At 37.2% G+C, this 27,818-nt stretch overlaps 2 protein-coding genes across 2 annotated transcripts in view; both read right to left on the bottom strand.

The window, feature by feature from the left end:
• LOC133996801 (uncharacterized) overlaps window positions 1-12,312 on the bottom strand; it is a 13,425-nt gene extending 1,113 nt beyond the window's left edge. The window contains exons 1-9 of the mRNA XM_062436386.1: window positions 12,089-12,312; window positions 11,873-11,983; window positions 10,841-11,075; window positions 9,059-9,062; window positions 8,202-8,456; window positions 7,462-7,740; window positions 7,079-7,381; window positions 6,518-6,628; window positions 1,315-1,397 (exon numbers count right to left, since the gene is read on the bottom strand). Of these exons, the coding sequence (XP_062292370.1) occupies window positions 1,315-1,397; window positions 6,518-6,628; window positions 7,079-7,381; window positions 7,462-7,740; window positions 8,202-8,456; window positions 9,059-9,062; window positions 10,841-11,075; window positions 11,873-11,983; window positions 12,089-12,312 (1,605 nt within the window). The remainder of the gene's footprint in view (window positions 1-1,314; window positions 1,398-6,517; window positions 6,629-7,078; window positions 7,382-7,461; window positions 7,741-8,201; window positions 8,457-9,058; window positions 9,063-10,840; window positions 11,076-11,872; window positions 11,984-12,088) is intronic.
• Window positions 12,313-19,011: 6,699 nt separating this feature from the next.
• Window positions 19,012-20,846, bottom strand: LOC133996802 (major histocompatibility complex class I-related gene protein-like). The gene is made up of 4 exons (XM_062436387.1): window positions 20,791-20,846; window positions 20,190-20,446; window positions 19,424-19,702; window positions 19,012-19,337 (listed from the first exon to the last, which is right to left on the bottom strand). The coding sequence occupies exons 1-4, from the start codon at window positions 20,844-20,846 to the stop codon at window positions 19,012-19,014; spliced, it is 918 nt and encodes a 305-aa protein (XP_062292371.1).
• Between the last annotated feature and the right edge of the window lie 6,972 nt (window positions 20,847-27,818).

Below are 27,818 nucleotides of genomic sequence, written 5' to 3' on the forward strand. Positions count from 1 at the left end.
TTTTAAGATAAGCACAGAGTGGGTTTCTACCTCATCCGCATGTTTTATATTTATTTTTAAATTTCTCTGACTTTTATTTTTGTGCAAATTAACCAATAAACCAATGTGAACCTTATAACAGGCTTCAGCAGTCTGGGCTTCACTCCTGTATCCTGCAGGTGTTTACCTTCATGTTAGTGAACGATGTCACTTAAAGGAAAAGTTCACAATCCTTCAAATCTATCTGTAAACTAGCAGTCAGGTGTCCATATGCACACTGAAAGAGGTTTTCCTCTCTGTAATCAATCCTCCTGTTCATACTGACTATTAAAACCTTCAAATGTGCTTCCAATGTAAAGTGATGGAGGACTAAATCCACAGTGTTTCCACACAGTCATTATAAAGTAGCTGATCAGCTTCTATTGAGCTTCAGCAGTCTGAGTTATTATATCAAGTGATATCTGACACATTTACAGTGTTTTTAGCATCAGATTCCCTCTTAGTGTTTCCCTGTTGAGCTGTGGTGTAACCATAGTAACAAAAAGACTTTGCTACTAAAAACACTGTAACGTTGAAACATAGAAGATGAAGATTTGACTCATTTGAACGCTGAAGCTTCATATTAAAGTTCAAAAGTTCAAAAAAGCTCAAAGTTCAAAGTCAGCTTTATTGTCAATTTCTTCACATATACTAGACATACAAAGGAATCGAGAAGACGTTTCTCACTATCCCATGGTGAAACAGATAAAGTGCACAGGCACAACAGATAAGACATTTAGTAATATAAAAAGATAGGCAATGAATATAAGGTCAAGGAGTCTACTTTGTATATGTAGGAAGAAGCAGCACAAGTTTCTGTATATTAGCTTCAGATCAACTTTTAAATACATGTTTACACAGAAGGAGGACTGTGGATTTAGTCCTCCATCTCTTCCATTATAAACATTAATGGTCAGTATGAACAGGAGGAATCATTACAGCAAGATAAACAGCAGGAGGACTGAAGAAAAACAGGTTTCACTGTTCATTTGGGCTCCTGACTGCTGTTTTAAGACACATCTGAAAAACTGTGTGTCTTAATAATTATAATTATTATTATTATCAAGCAGCCTAATCTTGTCAAGGGCTTTATAATGAGTTAATTATTAGAATCAGGTGTGTTAGAGTGAGATACCTAAAACATGCAGGGTTGGTGAAAACAGCTCTAAAAATATACATGCAACAGTTCCCAGCATTTATTCTGAAGGGATCCCTGTAAAGCGGAAACGGCTGCTGCTTTAGTGACGTGAGTTTGACAGATTTTAATGTTTTGTGTTTTTTTTTTCTTTTTTTCACGTCAGCGTCAGGGGTAGACGGGTTCGTGCGTCCTGCGTCACAGAGCGACGTCAGGAGTGTGAAGTAGGCCAACGTGCTGCGTGCTGAGGTTACGCAAGAAGAGACAGAAACAAGCTGTTCTCAGGTCTCTAATGCTGCTGCTGCTGCTTCTGGACATGCATTGAAATGAGCAATATTACAATATATAAATATCATATTACAGGTAAAATTTCTGTAATAAAAAGCTGCCTTAATTATATTGCATTATTATCAATCAATCATCCAAACTCTATTTGTAGAGCAGCTTTCATACAGGTAACTGCAAATCACAGTGCTTCACAGATAATAAGACAATAAAATGTTTTGAGACTAATGCACAGGAGAAATACAAAATGTGAAAATAGTTAATAGATAATAAATAGATAATTTACTAAATAACAGACAAATTAAATCAATAAGGCTTATAATAATAATAATAAAATAAAATTTAACAGCATGAATACAATACAATATAAGTGAATAATGTTGAACTCATTCTCAGTGAAAAGCCAGGCTGAAGACGTATAAAGTTCACATTTAAAGACTCTTCCAGCTGCTCGGAGCATAAAAACCTCAGTAAAGGTTTTAGTCCTGCAGTTTGGGAACAAACTGGTGCAAGAGGACCTGAGGGGCCAAACTGGTTGATACACTATGAGCATATAAGACATGTAGGCTGGTACAAGACCATGAAGTGCTTTTCAAAACCAGTAAGAGACAAACAATGTAAAGTTCAGAATCAGCTTTAACTGATTATTGTGACTCCAGTCAGTGCTGAGACTGATACAGGTGGAACTTTAACTGTTTTACAATGAAGCCAGATACTCTACAATCAACATACAATTCTCCTCAGCTCTTTAAACTCCTGACATCAAGGCTGAAGACCTACAACGAAACACATTGATGATGCTGCTCTTGAAAGCTGGGAATCATTCTGCAGTTCCAGCTTTCTTCCTGAAGATGGCGACATCGCAGCTTTGCAAATTCAACAGGTAATTGATCTAAACAGCATTAGTCATTAACTGACATCCTGCAGGTTGCAGGTTACAGGAATCTATACTCACAGAGTCCACTTTAAAAGCAAATATATTGCCCCTTGTATTAGTTATGTTTTTATAGATTGAAGAGAAGAAGTTCATGGTCTAAACAAACCTATGTGGAGACTGAGTTGGAGCTGTGTTCATGCCCTGCAGGACAAACTGGAGCATCACACCACCAGGCCAACATCAGGCATCAGTGGCTAAAACCTACAGCTGTTTGTCAACATTTCCCTTCCAACAAGTCCAGAGACGATGTGATGAGAGAGAACTGCTCAAACTAACATTAAGAGGTCAAGTCATTATTTTCATAATAACTGGTATATCAAGACTCCCAACATTTCCAGTTTAAATGACACAATAACGGATAGATGCTTAATTTTAATTCAGCATAGACAAGCCTCACTAGAGTATGACACGTATGACATAACAGGAACACCTCTTATACAGGTTTTCAGGAGGATTTTATTTATTAATTGAAGGTAAATATAAACCATATTACAACAAATTAACACAAAAATTACATTAGATGATGTAGCAGCCTTTCTAAAAAAAAATTTGCAGTAGGTACACTGAATAAAAAGAATGAAAACATAATCAATTAACAATTCATAATTAATCATTAACTTGTAGAGGATGTAGAGACAATTCTTTGAAGTGAACACATGTAGTAAAAAAAAAAAAACCCGATCACATAACCTCACAGAAGATGTTTACTGTCACATAGACAGTGTGACAATATGCAATAAAGAACATCCATCAGTACAAGTTAAATTGTCAATAATCCTCTAACAGCAATAATCCAACAATTAACAATAACGTTACAATGACATTAACATTAATCATCCACATAACAAATATAGACATGAATATGTCAAATGTATGCTCTGAGAAGTATTATTGCTTTAATATGTCAGTTTCAATTTTAAAAAGTGTCTAAATATTCACAAATATGTTTTGTGTAAGTGCAAAAATGTAGAAACCTTTACAAATTTAAGTGTAAAAGAGTTACAGCTGTAACTTGTAGTGGAGGAGCAATGTGTGTTAGACTAAGACATAACTCAGGTATTTACATTTTTGTGTATTACAAGTTTGTATGCAGTGTTCAAACTATGGGAGAAATCACAATGAAACTGAGAAACAAAAATATTAACTAGAAAATTTCAGAGAAATTTTGAGTGCCACGGGACTGCTGCCGGAACGAGTACACGATTTATTTCCAGTGTTCGAAAGTCAACCTGATCATATTCTGGTTTCCGGTATTAAGTACATCTTACTAGTCAGTATCAAGTGTAATGTACTTTATTCTCAACTTAACATCCCTGAAATATTGAGTAAATGTTAATCATATTTAAGCATAAATAATATTTATTTAAACTAATTAAAGTCCCTGTAAAGTAAGAATAAATATCTGAGTTTGAAATACCACAGAAAAGTGTGTTGTTAACCACCCTACCAAATGTGAATGATTAAAAAAAAAAAAAAAAAAAAAATCGCTAAATATGTGAAATTAGGCTTCAAAGTTGTGTAAAAATCAGCCTCTGGTCTCTGCTCCCAAACGCTGTGGGCGTTCCCACCGATTTCACTGAAGCCCCGCCCCCTACCGAGTGTCACCTATCAATCAAAGTCAACACCTCTACCTTAAACATGGACGCTATTGCTGAGAGCTTTCGGCCGCTAGCGTGGCCGAGCTAGCTCGGTTAACTGGTAAAACAGACAGACAGGAATTAGCCAATCACAAAAAAGTAGCTCAGTTTCTGCCCAGCAACAGGCTGCCAAGGACAGCAAAGGATCTACGGTTGCTACGGCGATTTGAGAATCTGCTTGGAAAAAATTCTCTAAATGCCCCAGAATTTGGCTTCTGACAAGGTCCCGAACAATTGCAAACTGTGAGAAAACCTTAACGTCTGTCCAAAAACCGAAAACACTGTGAGAGACACAGAAGCCGGCAGATTCTGACAGTGTTTATTTTATTCAGATATTCCTTAAAATGAGCGCGTAAGCTCAGTGCGAAGACAGAGTGAGATTCTTTTGGAAAAAAGACGATTACATTAGTGTCAATGGGGAGCGAGACAGGTATTGCCGCCGGTCTCGGCCCCCCCGTTTAAATTTTGTGCAGACCCCGCCTGTCAATGTCACATTTTATGAATCCAAACACCTACGTCTACATTTTGACAAAAAATTATTTGTCTCCTTTTCACGGTTTGGCCGTGAGCTCGAGTTGAATATAAAAATTGAGGTTATTTTTTTGTGCTTCTCGCACTCAAGCTAACTGACGCTTCCACTCTAACTTTGAAGAAAAAGTAATTTCCACTCCTCGTTTGACTGCTCATAGTTTGAAAAGTTTACATGTTATGTAAAAACAGTTTGGTGTTTTGGAGAGATCACAAGTTTTCCTCCGTTTTAAAGTTGGAATACCATTTCTTCATGCAGGTATGAGAGAGAGCTAGGTGACTGAAAAAAGGTGAAATTTTTTTGGGTTTAAAAAAAAAATTCCCATTCATTTCCAATGGGGAATTATGCTCGTTTTTTTGGGTATAACTTTGGGCAATTTGAACAATCCAAATAATAGCACCTCTTCCAATCGAGCCGCACGTTTTGATGTATATATTGTCAGGGTTTTCTCAAAGCTGTGGGAGGAGTTACGCGCCGAAATTAGGCGGAAGAATAAGAATAAGAAGTATGGGGAAGATTAATAGATGCCCCGAGGCACTCCCTCTGCAGTATTACTGCTGAGGGAGTGCCTCGGAGCTTAGCACCCGTGGCACTAATAAGCTTTATCAACTGTGCAGAATCTTCACTAATTCTTTTAAAACGTAACTGTGAAACTAATTGTGAGTAAAACATTGAAAGCATAGTAGTAGTTAAACATCTAGCGGTTTAGGATGTTTGGTTTCAGCTTGGTTTAAGTGCTGAGTATCATCATGTCTCCCACTAATGGATATAATGCTAATGATTATCAAAAACGGTATAAATTTGATATCTGAAGATAAAAGATGCTTCACTGGAGTGACGTTGTGGCTGTGGTAGCAGCTGCAGTGATTCATCTCCACCAAAGCTCTGAGGAAACAGCTGGACAGCAGCATCACTTCTCTCCAGATGTTGTTACTCCTGCAGTGGAGGATTCACATCAACATTAACGCTTGAGTCACATCTCAACATTCATTAAGACAAGTTTGTTAATGTACATTTATGGTGAAAAATAGGATAAAATATAGATGTCACAGTTTCTTTATTTGAGTTCACTATTAGTGGTCATATCATACAGTTTTTGATATCAGTCAAAAACAGCCAAACACTTTCAGTACTTTCAGATATGAGAGTATACTTTCAGTATATTCATTACAGTATTATATCAGTATACTGTAGCTAGTTTCAGGAGCAGCAACAGAGGAGAGATTCTTCATATAGTATCTGCTCAGTGTTGATGACATGATGAAATACTCACGTGTCTGCATCTTTGACTCAAGAGGGTTCAATGGTTGGCAACTCTGAATCTTGGAAAGAAAGATAAAGTGTCAGTAATTCAATTTAAACTATTAACTGTATTTGTTTGTACAGAGAGAGATAATCTGACAGTATACTCACCGTTTACACGGCTGAATCCTGAAATACAGATGAGATTACAGTATTTAAACATTTTAAATGTCAACATTTATAGAAGCAAACAAAGAAAAAACTAGTACATGTTTTATAGAAACACTGTATGTATTAATTTTACTTATTTCTGCTTTTATTTCAAATGGTAAGAAAGTAACCCTCCAGTTTGAGGTCAAGCTACTGAACATCAGCCAGGTTACACTGTTATTTGTATGAAAGCCCTGAAAGGCAAGTGAGATTTCTAAATTATTTTCTCTCCTGTGGTTATGACTAATGGTATAAAAAAAAAAAAAAAAAAAAAAAAAAAAGAGTCTGGATAATCTTTGTAATTTTTTTCATCTGTGTAAATGGATGAAAAGGAACAGTTTTGGGAGGTGAAATGTTTATGTCTCTCGGAAGTGTTTTTTGTTGCAATACTCATTTCGGCCACAAGAGGGCACAGGTGTACAACTACCATGTTCTAAATGGGACTGAAAGCATTTGGTCCTGGTGAGTTTTAATTTCTCCATGTATTAGTTAAAATTGACTTCAAGCTCATTGTTGTCCCTCACCATTTTTTCTCCTTCTCCAGATGAACACTCCAGTGATGCAGACTGCCAGGAGCAGCAGCAGTACAACAACAGCTCCAATAACAGGACCAGCAGGGGAGTCTGAGGGAGGAACTGGAACCAAAACAAAACATTCACAGTGTGTGTAGAACAATGCACCTTTGGTATTTTCACCTATAATTACTTAAACTGTGATAATCAAACATCATTATTAATGTGAAATTCACATTACTGGACATGTTGATCTGATGGTGTAATTTGGCATCACAATAATCTATACAGTTACCATCTGCAGTTGAATACACCTCATTGCTTCTGACCTTCATGTGTCCACCTTGTGTCTATGTTGAATGTGCGTAAGGTAATAAGTACATTTGTTAACCCTGGACTAACCCTCAGCTCCATAACGTCAGGACTGATAACTTTGTTTCAAACCCATTCTAATTATAAAATCAGAACCCTGAGTTAAAATTTTATGAATATTCACAGCAATCACGTGTTCATTTTATTGGATAGCAAATGTTTTTGAGGCAAAAACCTTTTAAATCAGTGTTCCAGTCTTACCAAAGTTGGTCTTGATCACAGTTTTGTCCAGTTTGGTGATGATGTCGTCCTTCACACCAGAGAGCTGAAACACACATTCATACTTCCTCCAGTCTTCAGGTGTGACTGATGAAAGGTTCAGGTCAACATTCATCTGGAAGGATCCATCATGGTTGGGGAGGATCTCTCCAAGCTCCACGTTCTCATGAAGCTCCTCTCCATCTTTCCTCCAGAATATCTCGGCTCTGTCAGGGTAGAAACCTGTAGCGAAGCAGCTGACTGGAGAGGAGGGAGTCTTCTGGAGGAGAGACACTGAGGGAAGGTCTTCAGAGACAGGGGGGGTTAGAAATGAAGAAACATTTAAATATTGAGTAATGAAACTACACCAGGTCACGTGATTCTACCTGTTCTCAGCAGATGGCTCTTCCCAAGGTCCAAATATCTCTTCAAAAACTCAGGTAAAAGCTTAGTAAGTATGTTTTTCCATTTTTCATTTCTGTGTCTATCACTGTCCATATAGTGTTTGGTGCTTTCAGCTTCTGGTTTTTGTGCGATCCATGTCAGTGTCTGTGGGTCAAATGCTAAGAAGTCTTCTCCATCTTGACCAAACTGAGTAAATCCATTAACCTCTCCAGTCTCATTGTCCCATTCACAGCTGTCTATCCTCTGGAAGACGTGGACAGCTGAGACAGAGACAGAGAGCAGAGTGAGATCCCACAGAGGATTACAGGTGAGGCTGCACTTTAGAGAAGGTCGAAAAGCATACTGCTTCATCACAAGGACAACACACAGAAATACAAACACTCACTTCAAGCAGCGATGTAAACTTTCAACCAAAACTTAACATTTAAACATACAGATGAAATCAGACCTAATAAGAAAGGCGACAAACACAAAAAAAAGTGTCAGATTCAAATCTAAATCTAGTTCAGTCTTTCGGTGAATACAGCACAAAGTTACCAGATAAGCTAAGTGAAATATTAATATTGACCATCCATTTAGTAAGAGTCACATTACATGGTGAGTAATCGAGTGAGTGATATGAGGGAAGTATAGGTGGATTTAACAAACATGTTAATGGAACTATATCTGTTTGCTATGTGACAAAAACACAACTTAGCGTTTTTACATTACTTTTACTTACCTCCAGATTCCTTATTATTGTCAATTAATGCTTTGTACTCTTGTAGGGCTGACAGACACCTGCCAGTGTACCACTTAAAGTGCTCTGGATCATCATCTATCAGTTTTTGTGCCCAGTCCAGTTTAGATTCTACTTTCTTTCCGATGCTGTCACAGTGACCTACTGGAACTTCATCAATGAACCCAACAACCACAACATCTGGGATGTTTTTGACTCCATAGGACGCGGTGTAGTCAAACTTTAGCGTGTGCTGCGCTGTAAGAGGAAGAAGTTTTAAAGGGTTTTTAAGTTCACATCCAGACTTATGACAAATACATAATTACATTTAACTACATTCAATATTTTTACATATAAAGGTAGTGACGAGCTGGTGATGAAAGTGGAACATAAGAGCCTGATATTATAATTGGACTGGAAGCCGAGGAGCCAAAAACTTGACACAACTCAAAACACAAATCAATGCTGGATATGTTAATAGGCATTTTTTTATTGAAATGTTAAATCTGGATACAAATACTGTACACTACTATGTGATTCCTGAAAGTACAAACATGCGATGAGCAAAGTATATGAAATTAAAGTGTCTTCTCTAATTTGCCTTATTTTGCTTGAATAGTGATATAATATTCACCTTCCCAATTTTTTTTTAGAAATTATATGATTTAATTTAATGAAACACTTTTTAAAAATCTGTCTATAATAAAGAATGCCATAATAATAATTAACATGAGTTGTTAGTTCAGTTAGAAGCTTCTAGTTCAATGACGTCAGTATCAAAAACCTCATCCAAGAAAGAACAAAAGCCAACTGAATTAGGTCAAAGTAAATAAATACACATACTTAATAAATATACTTACACAACTGTTTAAAAAAAAAAAAGAAAAGAGTATTACATTACCTGGAGTGGTATCATGGCAAAAGAGAAGAAACAACAGAATCCCCTTCATCTTGCGTTGATACAGACTTTAAAAACACTTTGTGGTGGAGGAAAGACTGTCAACAGTCCACAAAGACAATATGAGGAAATGGAATAAGTGGACTAACCAGTATAAAGGAAATATAGTTGTGCATCATGTGCTACCAGGAAGTGTCAATTCAATGTCTGACTCTATTAACAAGACGTTTAATAGCATGTCGTAACATGAGCAACTGTTTAAAGTCAAAAATAAAATTGATCCTAAAATCAGAAAATGAGGGAAAAAAAGTTACACAATTAAGAAAGTGTAAGCAGTTCAAAGATGCTCTTTAGAAGACAGAGTGCACCAGCAGGCACAGTAAGACACATGTATCTACAATATACAGGACAGCACAATTCATACAATGTGGCATAGTACCTGATAGAAATTCATTAATTTTAAAACTAGTGAATGACTTTCCACTAAAGCTCTTTGTCTGCACTTGTTTGCGGCTAAAGTCCAAAGCACATTGTGTTATGAAACACAGAATCTGATACATTAAACATGACGCACTTATTCACCTGAAGAGCTAATAATGTTTCCAGCTGCAGTTTGCCAGAGAATTATTATTATTCTTCCTAAAAGGATACACATGACTGCTTTAGTATTATTGTATCTCAGTGTCTTAACTTCCCATAGTAACAAGAAACCTGCTAAACTTGTTTCTGTTTTCAGTTTACTTTTTTCTCATTCCTCCTCCTGTGTGATAAATCACGCAAAGACCTATCTGGATTGTTGACATATCAACATTGACAGAAATGTCAGTAATTATGAAAGTTAACATTACAAAGTAATAAAAATTAGGAATTGACAGTGTTTTCAAATGTAAACAGTGCTCGAGTTTTAATAAAGTTTAAAATCTTGAATGTTAATATGGATTAATATTACATAATGGTGCTTACCATTAATATTGTGCTTTCAGGGTTTTACCCTCAAGCCCACTGTCTCCCAAACTAGGGGTCGGGTCCCTCCAAAGGGGGTATATTTGTATAGCAAATTTCAACATGAAGGCAATTCAAGTGCTTTACATGAAACATAAAATGCATCAGGACAGAATATAAAAGCAACATGGCAAAATTAAAAAAAAAAAAAAAATTTAGACACAATTAAGTTTTAAAATGGAAATTAAATTAAGCTAAAATACAATAAGACAGATATAAACAGGAGAATATAAAGTTACAGTGCAGTGTGAGATGTTAACCTTAAAATGTGGATTTGCAAACAAAAAAGTCTTCAGCTGTGATTTAAAAGAAAAAAAGAGTTTGAACTGACCTGCAATCTTCTGGGAATATGCTCAAATATGTGGAGCATAAAAAACTGAACGTTGCTTCTCCAGGTTTAGTTTTGCAGACTTGTTCCACATCACCTTAGAGTTCTGGATGGTTCATAACACAGCAGCAGATCAGAAATGTATTTTTGCCCTAAACCATTCAGTGCTTTGTAAACCAGCAGCAGTATTTTGAAGTCTGTTCTTTGACAGGCCATTTTGGGGATGGTTATCACAAGTGTACAAGACATATTTGATGGTCCATATCTTTTGAACAAAATCAGCTAAAGGAGAGTTAGACGACTGTATTTCTACCTGACACTTTAGGCTTCCATTAAAAATGAAAAGGGACTATACACCGATCAGGCATAACACTATGACCACCTGCCTAATATTGTGTTGGTTCCCTTTCTGACCTGTTGAGGCATGGACTCCACTAGACCCCTGAAGGTGTGCTGTGGTATCTGGCACCAAGATGTTAGCAGCAGATCCTTTAAGTCCTGTAAGTTGCGAGGTGTGGCCTCCATGGATCTGACTTGTTTGTCGAGCACATCCCACAGATGCTCTATTGAATTGAGATCTGGGGAATTTGGAGGCCAAGTCCTCAAACTATTCCTGAACCATTTTTGCTTTGTGGCACGGCGCATTATCCTGCTGAAAGAGGCCACAGCCATCAGGGAATACCGTTTCCATGAAAGGGTGTACAAGGTCTGTATCAATGCTTAGGTAGGTGGTACGTGTCAAAGTAACATCCACATGGATGGCGGGGCCAAGGTTTCCCAGCAGAACATTGCCCAAAGCATCACACTGCCTCCGCCGGCTTGCCTTCTTCCCATAGTGTATTCTGGTGCCATCATAGACTGTATATAAAATGGACGTAACATCCGTGACGTCACCCATTGGTTTGTGGACTGCTGATCGGAAGCAAATAAGATCGGATCTGGGCAGCGCCATCTTGAAAATTTCAGGTGCATGCTGGGTAAAAAAAACCCACGGATTCTACTTATATGGGCATCAGGAGGAGCATGAGGCGCCCTCCTGAACCTGTGAACCAATCAACCTGTCAATGACGACGTAGCCACGCCCTAATGCATACCCTGCTTTATCGTCAAATATAAAATCAGGGAGGCCAAAATGTCCCAAATGAACATCATACTGCATTGAAGAAGGCTTTAAACTAGCGATTGAGACCATAAACACATTTTGAAAACGTTTACTGAGGTTAGAAATCAAGTGAGAAGTTGGTGAATTCTCCATTGACTTGTATAGAGACGGAAGTCCTTTTGACACCAAAACAGTCGCCCCCTGGTGGCCTTTTGATAGAATGCAGTTTTAAGTTACTTCCGGGTTGGCCTCATTTCAGAGGACCAGAACTCCCCGCCTGGGTGCCATGTGTTTCCTAGGTTTGGCCATCAACGTGAAGTAAAAGAAAACATGATTCATCAGACCAGGCCACCTTCTTCCATTGCTCCGTGGTCCAGTTCTGATGCTCACGTGCCCATTGTTGGCGCTTTCGGCGGTGGACAGGGGACAGCATGGGCACCCTGACTGGTGTGCGGCTATTCAGCCCCATACGCAACAAACGGCGATGCACTTTGTATTCTGACACCTTTCTATCACAACCAGCATTAACTTCTTCAGCAATTTGAGCAACATTAGCTCACCTGTTGGATCGGACCACACGGGCCAGCCTTCGCTCCCCACGTGCATCAATGACCCTGTGGCCGGTTACCACTGTTCCTTCCTTGGACCACTTTTGATAGATAGTGACCACTGCAGACCGGGAACACCCCACAAGAGCTGCAGTTTTGGAGATTCTCTGACCCAGTCGTCTAGCCATCACAATTTGGCCCTTGTCAAACTTGCCCAAATCCTTACGCTTGCCCATTTTTCCTGCTTCTAACATCAACTTTGAAGACAACATGTTCACTTGCTGCCTAATATATCCCACCCACTAACAGGTTCCACAATGAAGAGATAATCAGTGTTATTCACTTCACCTGTCAGTGGTCATAATGTTATGCCTGATCGGTGTATTCAGTAAACGCTTTAAGAGGAATTCAAAGGAAAGTAAAAAGTGTGACTACCAACCCTGTTCTCCCCTAATCATCAGTAAATGTCAAAAGGGAAGAAATTAATTTTTTTTTCAAGACACAATTTACAACAAATAACCTACACAAATCTTCAGATCACAAATCATTCTCATTCAATGTACATTCTGTCAGATATAATTTGAAAGTGAATGAAATATATTAATTTTTTTGTATATAATATATACTATCTATCTCTAGATTTTATGATTCTCTATGTAGTGTATTTTTTTGCGGGAATTTTGTATCCTTTTTTTAATACACAGCTAATCTGTATAATTTAGCTTTCTGATGTATTGTTTTATCTGAGTTTTTGTCATGTAATGAAAATAAATAATTTAAGAGTCTTTGTCAATATCTTCCTCATCATATAGACTACTATTTTACAGTTGTATGTTAAGGATTCATGTCTAAAAGTACTGAAATGCCAGAAATATATTTTGAAACTGTGTCACTCTTTACAGTTAATTATGTATTTTGTTTGTAGAATAAAATAAAATAAATGAAAAAAAAGTAAGTATAGCACTTTTGTGTATCAAGTTAGTTACTGTCCACTACTAAATATGAATGCTCAAAACCAAACTACACATTTGAGACACGTAATGTAAACTCAAAGAGAATGTTACAAATGTTAACATAAAGAACAAATATCAGCGAACAGGAGAACATTTGCAAAAGGTAGAATATTTTATCTGTTTTCTAGATTTCTAGACACACCTGATTATAATAATGAACTTGTTATCAAGTAGCTTAATAACAAATCATTATTAGAATCAGGTGTGTTAGAGTGGGGAGATACCTAAAACATGCAGGGCAGTAGCTCTCCAGGAGCAGAGTTGGAGACCATGGTTGTAGAGGCAGTCTGGAAAAAAGACCAACAATTTTGCAGAAGTGGCATTGCGTGTCCTCAAAGACAAGATACTGCAGAGGACGAAGGCCTTCAATCCTCCTCAGCTCTTTAAAGTCCTGACATCACGGCTGGAGACCAAGGCCGTAGCCAGGATTTTTCAAATACCGAGGTCAAAAATAAGACCACAATTTATATGACTGTTCGGTTTAATACATGATATATTTATATAACGCTTTCTTGTTGTGCATTTCTCAGTCATGGTCACTCTTGTGGTCCAGTTCTTTCTTATTATTTCCAATTGTGCAACTTAAATCAACTCCTATTTCAGTATTCTACAACTTCCATGATTGTATATTTAAAAATTATAACTGCAATATATTATTTTCTTTGTTTGTTCTTAAAATGTGGAATGGAGCAAAGCATGCTGGGAGAAAAGGGCTCATCATCCAATGAATGAACAGTTTGCAAAATCGGGTCAAGTCCAATTCACAAATGTAGACATAAACATATTTCTGGCGATTTCAAGGCTTCACTCCACCGCTGGCTATAGCTGGATACTTTAGCTTTGACATGGCAGCAGAACCTTCAAGTACGTGTCACATGACGGTACGTTGATGCTAGGATAATTGTCTCGTCGACTATTTTCACTTCACAATAAAACAAAACAATTAAACAAAACAAAAAAATACCGAGGACATGACCTCGGTGTCCTCAATGGTAGCTACGGCCATGCTGGAGACCTACAACGAGACACATAGATGATGCTGCTCTTGAACGCTGGGAATAATTCTGCAGTTCCAGATTCATTCCTCAAGATGGCGACATCGCAGCTTTGCAAATTTATCTAAACAGCTGTCATCAACTGACATCCTGCAGGTTACAGGTTACAGGAATCTATACTCACAGGCTCCACTTTAAGAGCAAATATATTGCCCCTTGTATTAGTTATGTTTTTGAAGATTGAACAGAAGAAGTTCATGGTCTAAACAAACCTATGTGGAGACTGAATTGGAGCTGTGTTTGTGCCCTGCAGGACAAACTGGAGCATCACACCACCATGCCAACATCAGGCATCAGTGGCTAAAACCTACAGCTGTTTGTCCAACATTTCCCTTCCAACAAGTCCAGAGATGATGAGATGAGAGAGAACTGCTCAAACTAACATTAGGAGGTCAAGTCATTATTTATTTCAAGACTAAACTTGTTACAAACCTTTAAACACACGTATGACATAACAGGAACACCTCTTATACAGGTTTTCAGGAGGATTTTAATTATTAATTGAAGGTAAATATAAACCATGTTACAACAAATTAACACAAACATTAAAAACATTTTTTTTTTAATTCCGGTAAGTACACTGAATTAAAAAAAAAGGAGATATATAAAATAATTTTTCTAATTCTCATTTAACATTATGAACAGACTAAACATGATGTCTATACCTTTGTATAACACATCTGAGAACTGTGACCCCCCAAAACAATCATGTTTTACAAATCATTAATGAAAAGATGATCAATTAACAATTCATAATTAATCATTAACTTGTAGAGGATGTAGAGACAATTCTTTGAAGTGAACACATGTAGTAAAAAAAACAGATCACATAACATCTCAGACGATGTTTACTGTCACGTAGACAGTGTGACAATATGCAATAAAGAACATCCATCAGTACAAGTTAAATTTTTCAATAATCCTCTAACAGCAATAATCCAACAATTAACAATAACGTTACAATGACATTAACATTAATCATCCACATAACAAATATAGACATGAAGATATCAAATGTATAAGCTCTGAGAAGTGTTATTGCTTTAATATGTCAGTTTCAATTTAAAAAGTGTCTAAATATTCACAAATATATTTTTTAAAGTGCAAAAATGTAGAAACTTTTACAAATGTGTGTAAAAGAGTTACAGCTGTTACTTGTAGTGGAGGAGCAATGTGTGTTAGACTAAGATATAACTCAGGTATGTTTGTATGCAGTGTTCAAACTATGGGAGAAATCACAATGAAACTGAAAAACAAAGATATTAATAAGCTTTATCAACTGTGCAGAATCTTCATTAATGCTTCTAAAACGTAACTGTGAAACTTATGGCGAGTAAAAGCATTGAAAGCATGAGTAGTTGAACATCTAATGGTTTAAGTGTCATCATGTCTCCCACCAATGAATATAATGCTAATGATTATCAAAAACAGTATAAATTTGATATCTGAAGATAAAAGATGCCTCACTGGAGTGACGTTGTGGCTCTTTGGTGTCTGGTAGCAGCTGCAGTGATTCATCTCCACCAAAGCTCTGAGGAAACAGCTGGACAGCAGCATCACTTCTCTCCAGATGTTGTTACTCCTGCAGAGGAGGATTCACATCAACATTAAAGCTTCTGTCAGCTCTCAGATAATCTTCACACATATCAATCTTCACTGCATCCACTGATGACCTGAAACTCAAGATTCTGATCTATGAATTCACATTTTAGTTTGATGTATCCTGTGACTTTCTGATTGTTCCTGTAAGGTCACATCTCAACATTCATTAAGACAAGTTTGTTAATGTACATTTATGGTGCAACATAGGATCAAATATAGATGTCACAGTTTCTTTATTTGAGTTCACTATTAGTGGTCATATCATACAGTTTTTGATATCAGTCAAAAACAGCCAAACACTTTCAGTACTTTCAGATATGAGAGTATACTTTCAGTATATTGATTACAGTATTATATCAGTATACTGTAGCTAGTTTCAGGAGCAGCAACAGAGGAGAGATTCTTCATATAGTATCTGCTCAGTGTTGATGACATGATGAAATACTCACAGCTGCATCTTTGACTCAAGAGGGTTCAAAGGTTGAAAACTCTGAATCTTTGAAAGAAAGATAAAGTGTCAGTAATTCAATTTAAACTATTAACTGTATTTGTTTCTACAGAGAGATAATCTGACAGTATACTCACCGTTTACAGGGCTGAATCCTGAAATACAGATGAGAGATTACAGTATTTAAAAATGTAAAATGTCAAATTGTATTAAAGCAAACCAAGAAAAAACTAGTACATGTTTTATAGAAACATTGTATGTATTAATTTGACTTATTTCAGCTTTTATTTCAAATGGTGAAAGAGTAACTCTCCAGTTAGAGGTCAAGCTTCTGAACATCAGCCAGGTTACACTGTTATTTGTATGAAAGCCCTGAAAGGCAAGTGACCTTTCTAAATTATTTTGTGTTTATGACTAATGGTAAAAAAAATAAAAAATGTTTTGTTTGAATAATCTTTGTAATATTTTTCATCTGTGTAAATGGGTGAAAAAAAAAAGTTTTGGCAGGTGAGATTTTTATGTGTGTCAGGAAGTGTTTTTGCTGCAATACTCATTTCGGCCACATGAGGGCACAAGTGTAAAACTACCATTTTCTAAATGGGACTGAAAGTATTTGGTCCTGGTGAGTTTTAATTTCCCAATGTATTCAAAACATTAGGTACATTTATTAGTGTTGTGTCTTCCTTTTGGTTATAGATGTATTTTAATTTGCACCAATCTGTTTTTATCGTCATACACTGAGAAACATATTGACACATGAAAATAAAAATGTCTAAAAAACGTACAAAATACATTTTTTTAAAATCCTGGCAAGACTTTTCTCCACTTGTTTCACAGTTGAAAAGGAATTAACCTCTGAAGTATAAATGTCTAAATTCAGTACCGGAATACATTAAAACCTATATAATGGACTTAACAGCCGTGACGTCACCCATTGGTTTGTGGACTAATTTTGAACCAGGCGGGGAGTTCCGGTCCTCTGAAATGATGCCAACGCGGAAGTAACTTAAAACTGCATTCTATCAAAAGGCCACCAGGGGGCGACCGTTTTGGGGTCAAAAGGACTTCCGTCTCTATACAAGTCAATGGAGAATTCACCAACTTCTCACTTGATTTCTAACCTCAGTAAACGTTTTCAAAATGTGTATATGGTCTCAATCGCTAGTTTAAAGCCTTCTTCAATGCAATATGATGTTCATTTGTGAAGTTTTGGCCTCCCTGATTTTATATTTGACGATAAAGCAGGGTATGCATTAGGGCGTGGCTACGTCGTCATTGACAGGTTGATTGGTTCACAGGTTCAGGAGGGCACCTCATGCCCCTCCTGATGCCCATATAAGTAGAATCCGTGTTTTTATTTTTCCCAGCATGCACCGGAAATTTTCAAGATGGCGCTGCCCAGATCCGATACTATTGGCTTCTGATCAGCAGTCCACAAACCAATGGGTGACGTAACGGATGCCTGGTGGCTTTTTGATAGAATGCAGTTCTAAATTACTTCTGCGTTAGCCTCATTGCGGAGGACCTGAACTCCCCGCCTGATTAAAACAGTGGAGTTAAAATGACTACAAGCGCATTGTTGTCCCTCACCATTTTTTCTCCTTCTCCAGATGAACACTCCAGTGATGCAGACTGCCAGGAGCAGCAGCAGTCCTACAACAGCCCCAATAACAGGACCAGTAGGGGAGTCTGAGGGAGGAACTGGAACCAAAACAAAACATTCACAGTGTGTGTAGGACAATGCACCTTTGGTATTTTCACCTATAATTATCTAAACTGTGATAATCAAACATCATTATTGAAAATGAAATGTGTTACTTTGATCCCCTTAAAACACAGAGCTTTCTCCGTCATGATGCACAGACAGACTGTTGAGGAAATGGATGTGCAGAGTTGTAAATATGACTACAGCAGCTCAGTTATGCTGCCATAAGCAGATGATGTCTCTTTTTAAGCGAAATTCATGTTACTGGACATGTTGATCTGATGGTTTAATTTGGCATCAAAATAATCTATACAATTACCATCTGCAGTTGAATACACCTCATTGCTTCTGACCTCTGTGTGTCCACCTTGTGTCTATGTTGAATGTGCGTAAGGTAACAAGTACATTTGTTAACCCTGGACTAACCCTCAGCTCCATAACGTCAGGACTGATAACTTTGTTTCAAACCATAGACTGTATATAAAATGGACGTAACATCCGTGACGTCACCCATTGGTTTGTGGACTGCTGCTCGGAAGCCAATAGTTTCGGATCTGAGCAGCGCCATCTTGGAAATTTCTGGTGCATGCCGGGAAAAATAAAAACACGGATTCTACTTATATGGGCATCAGGAGGGGCATGAGGTGCCATCCTGAACCTGTGAACCAATCAACCTGTCAATGACGACGTAGCCACGCCCTAATGCATACCCTGCTTTATCGTCAAATATAAAATCAGGGAGGCCAAAATGTCCAAAATGACATCATACTGCATTGAAGAAGGCTTTAAACTAGCGATTGAGACCATAAACACATTTTGAAAACGTTTACTGAGGTTAGAAATCAAGTGAGAAGTTGGTGAATTCTCCATTGACTTGTATAGAGACGGAAGTCCTTTTGACACTTAAATAGTCGCCCCCTGGTGGCTTTTTTATAGAATGCAGTTTTAAGTTACTTCCGCGTTGGCATCATTTCAGAGGACCGGAACTCCCCTCCTGGTTCAAACTCATTCTAATTATAAAATCAGAACCCTGAGTTAAAATTTTAAGAATATTCACAACAGTCAGATGTGTTTATTTAATTGGATAGCAAATATTTTGAGGCAAAAACATTTTAAATCAGTGTTCCAGTCTTACCAAAGTTGGTCTTGATCACAGTTTTGTCCAGTTTGGTGATGATGTTGTCCTTCACACCAGAGAGATGAAACACACATTCGTAACTCCTCCAGTCTTCAGGTGTGACTGATGAAAGGTTCAGGTCAACATTCATCTGGAAGGATCCATCATGGTTGGGGAGGATCTGTCCAAGTTCCACATCCTCATGAAGCTCCTCTCCATCTTTCCTCCAGAATATCTCGGCTCTGTCAGGGTAGAAACCTGTAGCGAAGCAGCTGACTGGAGAGGAGGGAGTCTTCTGGAGGAGAGACACTGAGGGAAGGTCTGTAGGGACAGGGGGGGGGAGGTTAGAAAATGAAGAAACATTTAAATATTGAGTCATGAAACTACACCAGGTCATGTGATTATACCTGTTCTCAGCAGATGGCTCTTCCCAAGGTCCAAATATCTCTTCAAAAACTCAGGGAAAAGCTGAGTAAGAACGTTTTTCCAATCTTCATTTCTGTGTCTATCACTGTCCCAGATGTGTTTGGTATCTTCAGCTTCTGGTTTTTGTGCGATCCATGTCAGTGTCTTTGGGTCAAATGCTAAGAAGTCTTCTCCATCTTGACCAAACTGAGCAAATACATTAACCTCTCCAGTCTCATCGTCCCATTCACAGCCCTCCATCCTCTGGAAGGTGTGGGCAGCTGAGACAGAGACAGAAAGCAGAGTGAGATCCCACAGAGGATTACAGGTGGCTGCAGTCTATGTGAGGCTGCATTTTAGAGAAGGTCGAAAAGCATGTAGAAGAGTTACCGCTTCATCACAAGGACAACACACAGAAATACAAACACTCACATCAAGCAGCGATGTAAACTTTCAACCAAAACTTAACATTTAAACATACAGATGAAGTCAAACATGATAAGAAAGGCAACAAACACACAAACAAGTGCCAGATTCAAATGTAGATCTTGTTCAATCTTTCAGTGAATGCAGCACAAAGTTACCAAATAAGCTAAGTTTAATATTAATATTGAACATCCATTTAGAAAGAGTCACATTACATGGTTAGTAATCGAGTGAGTGATATGAGGGAAGTATAGATGGATTTAACAAACATGTTAATGGAACTATATCTGTTTGCTATTTGACAAAAACACAACTTAGCGCTTTTACATTACTTTTACTTACCTCCAGATTCCTTATAATTGTCAGTTAATGCTTTGCTCTCTTGTAGGCCTGTCAGACACCAGCCAGTGTACCACTTCAAGTGCTCTGGATCATCTTCTAGTAGTTTTTGTGCCCAGTCCAGTTTAGCTTCTACTTTCTTCCCGATGCTGTCACAGTGACCTACTGGAACTTCATCAACGAACCCAACAACCACAAAATCTGGGATGTTTTTGACTCCAGAGGACGCAGTGTATTCAAACTTCAGCGAGTTCTGCACTGTAAGAGGAAGAAGTTTTAAGGATTTTTAAGTTCATATCCAGACTTATGACAAATACATAATTACATTTAATTACATTCAATATTTTGCCCAGCATGATTTCTAAGACATATAAAGGTAGTGACGAGCTGGTGATGAAAGTACAACATAAGAGCCTGATATTATAATTGGACTGGAAGCCGAGGAGTACAAATACTGTTCAGTTAGAAGCTTCTAGTTCAATGACATCAGTATCAAAAACTTCAACCAAGAAGGAACAAAAGCCAACTGAATTAGGTCAAAGTAAATAAATACACGTACTTAATAAACTATATATACTTGCACAACTGTTTAAGAAAAAGTATTACATTACCTGGAGTGGCATCATGGCAAAAGAGAAGAAACAACAGAATCCCCTTCATCTTGCGTTGATACACTTTAAAAACACTTTGTGGTGGAGGAAAGACTGTCAACAGTCAGTCTGAGGGCTTGGACTAAGTGGACCAACCAGTATAAAGGAAATATAGTTGTGCATCATGTGTTACCAGGAAGAGTCAATTCAATGTCTAACTCTATTTACAAGATGTTTAATAGCATGTAGTAACATGAGTAACTGTTTAAAGTCAAGAATAAAATTGATCCTAAAATCAGAAAAAAAAGTTACACAATTAAGAAAGTGTAAAAGCAGCTCAAAGATGCTCTTTAGAAGACAGAGTGCACCAGCAGGCAAAGTAAGACACATGTATCTACAATATACAGTACAGCACAATTCATACAATTGTGGAACTTTCAAAGTGCCTGATAGAAATTCATTAATTTTAAAACTATTGAATGACTGTCCAATAAAGCTCTTTGTCTGCGCTTGTTTGCGGCTAAAGTCCAAAGCACATTGTGTTATGAAACACAGAATCTGATACATTAAACATGACACACTTATTCACCTGAAGAGCTAATAATGTTTCCAGCTGCAGTTTACCAGAGAATTATTATTTTTCCTCCTTTTAAGCTGTGAAAGCATTACAGTAGAAATGGTCAAGATACAGTGATCATGATGTGACACAGATGCACAAACAACCACTTTAGATCATTTAGATTGATTCAACCTGGGTCATAAGTTTAGTTGATACACATGACTGCATTAGTATAGTTGTATCTCAGTTTCTCAACTTCCCACAGTAACAAGAAACCTGCTAAACTTGTTTCTATTTTCAGTTTACTTTTTCCCTCCTCATAGTTCAGATTTCTGTGTGATAAATCACATACAGACTCTCTGGATTGTTAACATATCAACATTTACAGAAATGTCAGTAATTATAAAAGTTAACATTACAAAGTAATAAAAAGGAAATTAGGAATTAGAAAGTGTTTTAATAAAGTTTAAAAACTTGAATGTTAATATGGATTAATATTACATAATGGTCCCGCTGGCTCCCAAACTAGGGGTCGGGTCCCTCCAAATGCAAGGCAGGCAAAGCAAGGCACATTTATTTGTACAGCACATTTCAACATCAAGGCAATTCAAAGTTCTTTACATAAAACATAAAATGCATCAGGACAGAATATAAAAGCAACACATTGAAAAATAAAAAATATTTAAACACAATTGAAAGTGTTCAAATGGAAATTAAATTAAGCTTAAATAGAAGATAGATATAAACAAGAGAATATAAAGTTACAGTGCAGTGTGAGATGTTAACCCTAAAATTTGGATTTAATTAAAAGCAGTTGCAAACAAAAAAGTCTCCAGCCGTGACAAGAAACCTGCTAAACTTGTTTCTATTTTTAGATTGCTTTTTCCTCATGTGGTAAGTCAATTAATGTGGCTGTTGAAATTCATGTCTGAGTGCATGACTACAGCAAGATTTCTGGTTTGGTTTGTGGTTTTAAACATCACCAACTTAAGTGGAGCGCTGACTTTTAATTGTTCTTCCTTGTCACCAAAAACAATTACTTCAGTTTTATCTTTGTTTATTTGAATAAAATTCTGGCAAATTGAGTCATTCATTTGTTCAGGGCACTTACTCAGTGCTTGTATTGGTCCATAGTCCCCTGGAGATGTGTTTATGTAAATTTGTGTTTTGTCTTCAACTATGGTAGGTTATTTTGTTGTTTTCTATAATCTTAGCTACTGGAAGCATGTATATGTTGAACAGAAGAGGCCCTAGAATGGTACCTTAGGGAACGCTACACGTCATTATGTATAATTACCTATTGACACAAATTAGACCCTGTCCTTTAAGTAGGATTCATCTAGTTTAGTACTGTGCCCGGAAGTCCCACCCAGTTTTCCAGTTGATCTAGTAATAAGTTGGTCGACCGTATCAAGTGCAACACTGAGATCCAGCAATACTAAGACTGAAATTCTGCCACTGTCAGTGTTTAAGCATATGTCATTGAAGACCTTAACAAAAACTGTCTCAATGCTGTGGTATAGTTGAAATCCTGACTGGAAGACATTCAAACTGTTGTTTAGTGCCAAGAAGTTGTTCAGCTGTTGGGAAATTGCTTTTTCAACGATTTTACTTAAAGATTGAAGATTTAAAAGGGGCCTAGAATAGCTCATTAGTGAAGTGTCTCAGTTTTCTCTTCTTTAAGAGGGGCTTGATGCCAACAGTTGTCAGAGCCTGTGGAAAGACACCTGAAAGAAAAGATGTGTTGACAATCTGTAGATCTGAGGCTGTGCAGTTAGAAACAGTTTTGAAAAAGCCTGTAGGCAGAATATCAAGGTAGCAGGAGGAAGATTTCAGATGTTTTACAATGCCCTCCAGGTTTTTATAGTTGATTGGATAAAATTATCTCATACTAGCTGAATTGATTTTAAATGGACACAGGGACAATACATATCCTGAACCTGATATGGAGGCACTGACTGTCTAATATTCTGAAATTTGTCAGTGAAGAAGGAGGCAAATTCATTGCATGGCATGGTGTAACGAAGTTGAGAGGCTACAGATATAGGAGGGTTGGTTTACCTGTCGACAGTACCATATAAGGCAAATGTATTATTGATTTTGGCAATGATGTCAGAAAATAACCTTGCATCCCGTTCTGAATTATAAATACAAAGCCTCTTTTTGTAGAAGACATAATGAACCTGGAGATTTCTTTTTCACCACCTGCGTTCAGCTTTTCAACCTTCTCCTTTTTCTACTCTGACCAGCGTGGCATTTCTCCATGGAGATCTAAATGACACAATAAGGGATAGATGCTTAATTTTAATTCAGCAAAGACAAGCCTCACTAGAGTGTTTCCCAGAACTTGTTCCAAACCTTTAAACACACGTATGACATAACAGGAACACCTCTTATATAGGTTTTCAGGAGGATTTTATTTATTAATTGAAGGTAAATATAAACCATATTACAACAAATTAACACAAACATTACATTAGATAATGTAGCAGCCTTTCTAAAAAAAATTCCGGTAAGTACACTGAATTAAAAAAAAAGAAAATACAAATATTTTTCTAATTCTCATTTAACATTATGAACGGACTAAACTCAACGGCGACAAAACTGAGGTCCTCCTCATCGGTACCAGATCAACCTTAGCAACACTCAACACTTTCTTCATGTGCATCAACAATTCCACTGTTCCTACATCCCCTCAGGTAAAGAGCCTGGGTGTCTTCCTGGACAGCACATTATCTTTTGAAGTCCACATCAATAACGTTACTCAGTCTGCATAATTCCATCGGCGTAACATCAATCGTCTCCGTCCCTCACTTTCACCAACCTGCACCGCTATCCTGATAAACACAATGATCACATCCCGTCTAGACTACTGTAACTCTCTCCTCTTTGGTCTTCAGCGGAAATCTCTCCATAAACTCCAGCTGGTACAGAACGCAGCCGCTCGCATCATAACCAGAACTCCCTCTACTGTACATAGGCGCAGGAAGTGCGGCAGCTGCTGCAGCACCCCCTGGTGGCGAAGCTTTAAAACTGCTATGAAAATAAAATGATATCTTATAAATATATCTCCGCTTCTTATTCCTGCCGCCGTGCAGGCCCAGATGGTAGCCTATATGTATATTATGATTGTGATTTATGTATGCCTATTATTATAAACAAACGAACAGTCTGCAACTTTTAAAGATTTTGCATATAGTTTGTTACTTTGTGGCACTAAATCCTTTTTAGACCGTCATGTGGTTTATTGACACTTAATCAGAGTGTCATTTTTATTTATCGAAAGTATGATTGCATTACGTTTTTCTATAGTTTGTTTTATTTGATGGGTTTGTGATTGACGTCGAAATTGCATTGCATTGCATTTTCTGTATGTTCTTTTTACGCACTAATTGCTGTATGATAATTGCTTACACTATGTTTTATGTTACCCGCCGCCACCGTGCAGGTAGTTTATTTAATATGGTTTGTGACTTAAATAGGCTGTATCAAAAGTTATGATTATTACATTGCATTTTCAGTATCTTCATGGTTTTATAACGCACTTATTGCTGTAGTCTGTTAGGCATACACGCTGGTTTATGAAACTCCTGTCGCCGTGCAGGCATTTGATGTGCTAGTCAAAAATGCTTTTGTCTGTAAAAACATTTAATTTGATAGCCTAGTGTTAGTGCATTCAGGTCATTCTGTTGTGTGATTTGCTTATTGTTATTCATAGCCTAGGGTTACTAGTGGTTGTTTTAAAATAAACACACATTGCCATCTAGAAAACCGATCCTGGTGCATCGAGCTCTTGTTTTTGACATTTTGTTTTTTGACATTTTGATTATGGTTGGTTGCACTATGTTATGGTTGGTTGCACTATGTAAATATCATATTGAGATAGGCTATTTTATGTTGCGATATAGTTTATGTTCACCGTCAGCTCAGCTGTTCTTCATGCAGGGGAGGGACGAGTGATTTTTTAAACGGAGACAGAGCGATAGAGAATACAGCGTCTGCATAATACAGAGCCTGTGTACCACCACCACCCCACCACAGCAACCCCTGCCGAAAATATCTCCCCGTGCGCTTGTGTTGTTGTGTTATATGTGCCTTGTAAGGTGTCCTTGAGTGCTTTGAAAGACGCCTTTTAAATAAAATGCATTATTATTAATAAACATGATGTCTATGCCTTTGTATAATACATCTGAGAGCTGTGACCCCCCCCCCCCAAACAATCATGTTTTACTAATTATCAATGAAAAGATGATCAATTAACAATTCCTAATGAATCATTAACTTGTAGAGACAATTCTTTGAAGTGAGAACATGTAGTAAAAAAAAAAAAGATCACATAACCTCACAGAAGATGTATACTGTCACGTACACACAGTGAGGATATGCAATGAAGTACATCCATCAGTATAAGTTAAACTGTCATTAGTCCAACAGTTAACAATAATGTTACAATGACATTAACATTAATCATCCACATGACAAATATAGACATGAAGATGTCAAATTTATAAGCTCTGAGAAGTGTTATTGCTTTAATATGTCAGTTTCAATTTAAAAAGTGTCTATCCTAATTATCATCAAAACAATACATTTGATATCTGAAGATAAAAGATGCCTCACTGGAGTGACGTTGTGGCTCTTTGGTGTCTGGTAGCAGCTGCAGTGATTCATCTCCACCAAAGCTCTGAGGAAACAGCTGGACAGCAGCATCACTTCTCTCCAGATGTTGTTACTCCTGCAGAGGAGGATTCACATCAACATTAAAGCTTCTGTCAGCTCTCAGATAATCTTCACACATATCAATCTTCACTGCATCCACTGATGACCTGAAACTCATGAATCTGATCTATGAATTCACACTTTAGTTTGATGTATCCTGTGACTTTCTGATTGTTCCTGTAAGGTCACATCTCAACATTCATTAAGACAAGTTTGTTAATGTACATTTATGGTGCAAAATAGGATAAAATATAGATGTCACAGTTTCTTTATTAGTGGTCATATCATACAGTTTTTGATATCAGTCAAAAACAGCCAAACACTTTCAGTACTTTCAGATATGAGAGTATACTTTCAGTATATTCATTACAGTATTATATCAGTATACTGTAGCTAGTTTCAGGAGCAGCAACAGAGGAGAGATTCTTCATATAGTATCTGTTCAGTGTTGATGACATGATGAAATACTCACATGTGTTATTTAAGAGCTGCATCTTTGACTCAAGAGGGTTCAAAGGTTAAAAACTCTGAATCTTTGAAAGAAAGATAAAGTGTCAGTAATTCAATTTAAACTATTAACTGTATTTGTTTTTACAGAGAGAGATAATCTGACAGTATACTCACCGTTTACAGGGCTGAATCCTGAAATACAGATGAGAGATTACAATATTTCAAAATCTAATATTTCAACATTTATAGAAGCAAACAAAGAAAAAACTAGTACATGTTTTATAGAAACACTGTATGTATTAATTTGACTTATTTCAGCTTTTATTTCAAATGGTAAGAGAGTAACCCTCCAGTTTGAGGTCAAGCTTCTGAACATCAGCCAGGTTACACTGTTATTTGTATGAAAGCCCTGAAAGGCAAGTGAGCTTAAATTATTTTGTGTTTATGACTAATGGTAAAAAAATAAAAAATGTTTTGTCTGAATAATCTTTGTAATATTTTTCATCTGTGTAAATGGGTGAAAAAGAAAAGTTTTGGCAGGTGAAATGTTTGTGTGTGTCAGGAAGTGTTTTTGCTGCAATACTCATTTCGGCCACAAGGGGGCACAAGTGTAAAACTACCATGTTCTAAATGGGACTGAAAGTATTTGGTCCTGGTGAGTTTTAATTTCTCCATGTATTCAAAACATTAGGTATATTTATTAGTGTCATGTCTTCCTTTTGGCTAGAGATGTATTATAATCAGCGCCAATCTGTTTTTATCGTCATACACTGAGAAACATAGTGACACATGAAAATAAAAATGTCTAAAAAAACTTAGAAAAGAGATTTTTTTAAAATCCTGGCAAGACTTTTTCTCCACTTGTTTCACAGTTGAAAAGGAATTAACCTCTGAAGTATAAATGTTTAAATTCAGTACTGGAATACATTAAAACATATATAATGGACTTAACAGCAGTGACGTCACCCATTGGTTTGTGGACATGGCCGTAGCTACCATTGAGGACACCGAGGTCATGTCCTCGGTATTTTTTTCTTGAAGTTTCGTTTTGTTGTGAAGTGAAAATAGCCGACGAGACAATTATCCTTGCATCAACGGACCGTCATGTGACACGTACTTGCAGATACCGCTGCCATGTCAAAACGAAAGTAGTCGGCTATAGCCAGCGGTGGAGTGAGGCCTTGAAATCCGGTAATTTTTTCACCGGCCCCGGTGTCCCAACTGGTGTCCAATTTAACTGGTTTCCTTACCGAACAGCTCCAGCTGTGTTGTGCTTCCGTCAGCAGATTCGTCACAAATTCACAAATATACACA

Source organism: Scomber scombrus, chromosome 16 (genome assembly GCF_963691925.1).
Source record: "Scomber scombrus chromosome 16, fScoSco1.1, whole genome shotgun sequence".
NCBI lineage: Eukaryota > Metazoa > Chordata > Actinopteri > Scombriformes > Scombridae > Scomber > Scomber scombrus.

Excerpts from the sequence above, each read along its gene's own strand:
- LOC133996802 (XM_062436387.1), bottom strand. The coding sequence starts at position 20,846 with ATGAAGGGGATTCTGTTGTTTCTTCTCTTTTGCCATGATGCCACTCCA. Across the intron at positions 19,703-20,189 it reads CAATTATAAGGAATCTGGAG|CTGCCCACACCTTCCAGAGG; the intron begins GTAAGTAAAAGT and ends TCTCTGTCTCAG. Across the intron at positions 19,338-19,423 it reads GAGCCATCTGCTGAGAACAG|ACCTTCCCTCAGTGTCTCTC; the intron begins GTATAATCACAT and ends CTGTCCCTACAG.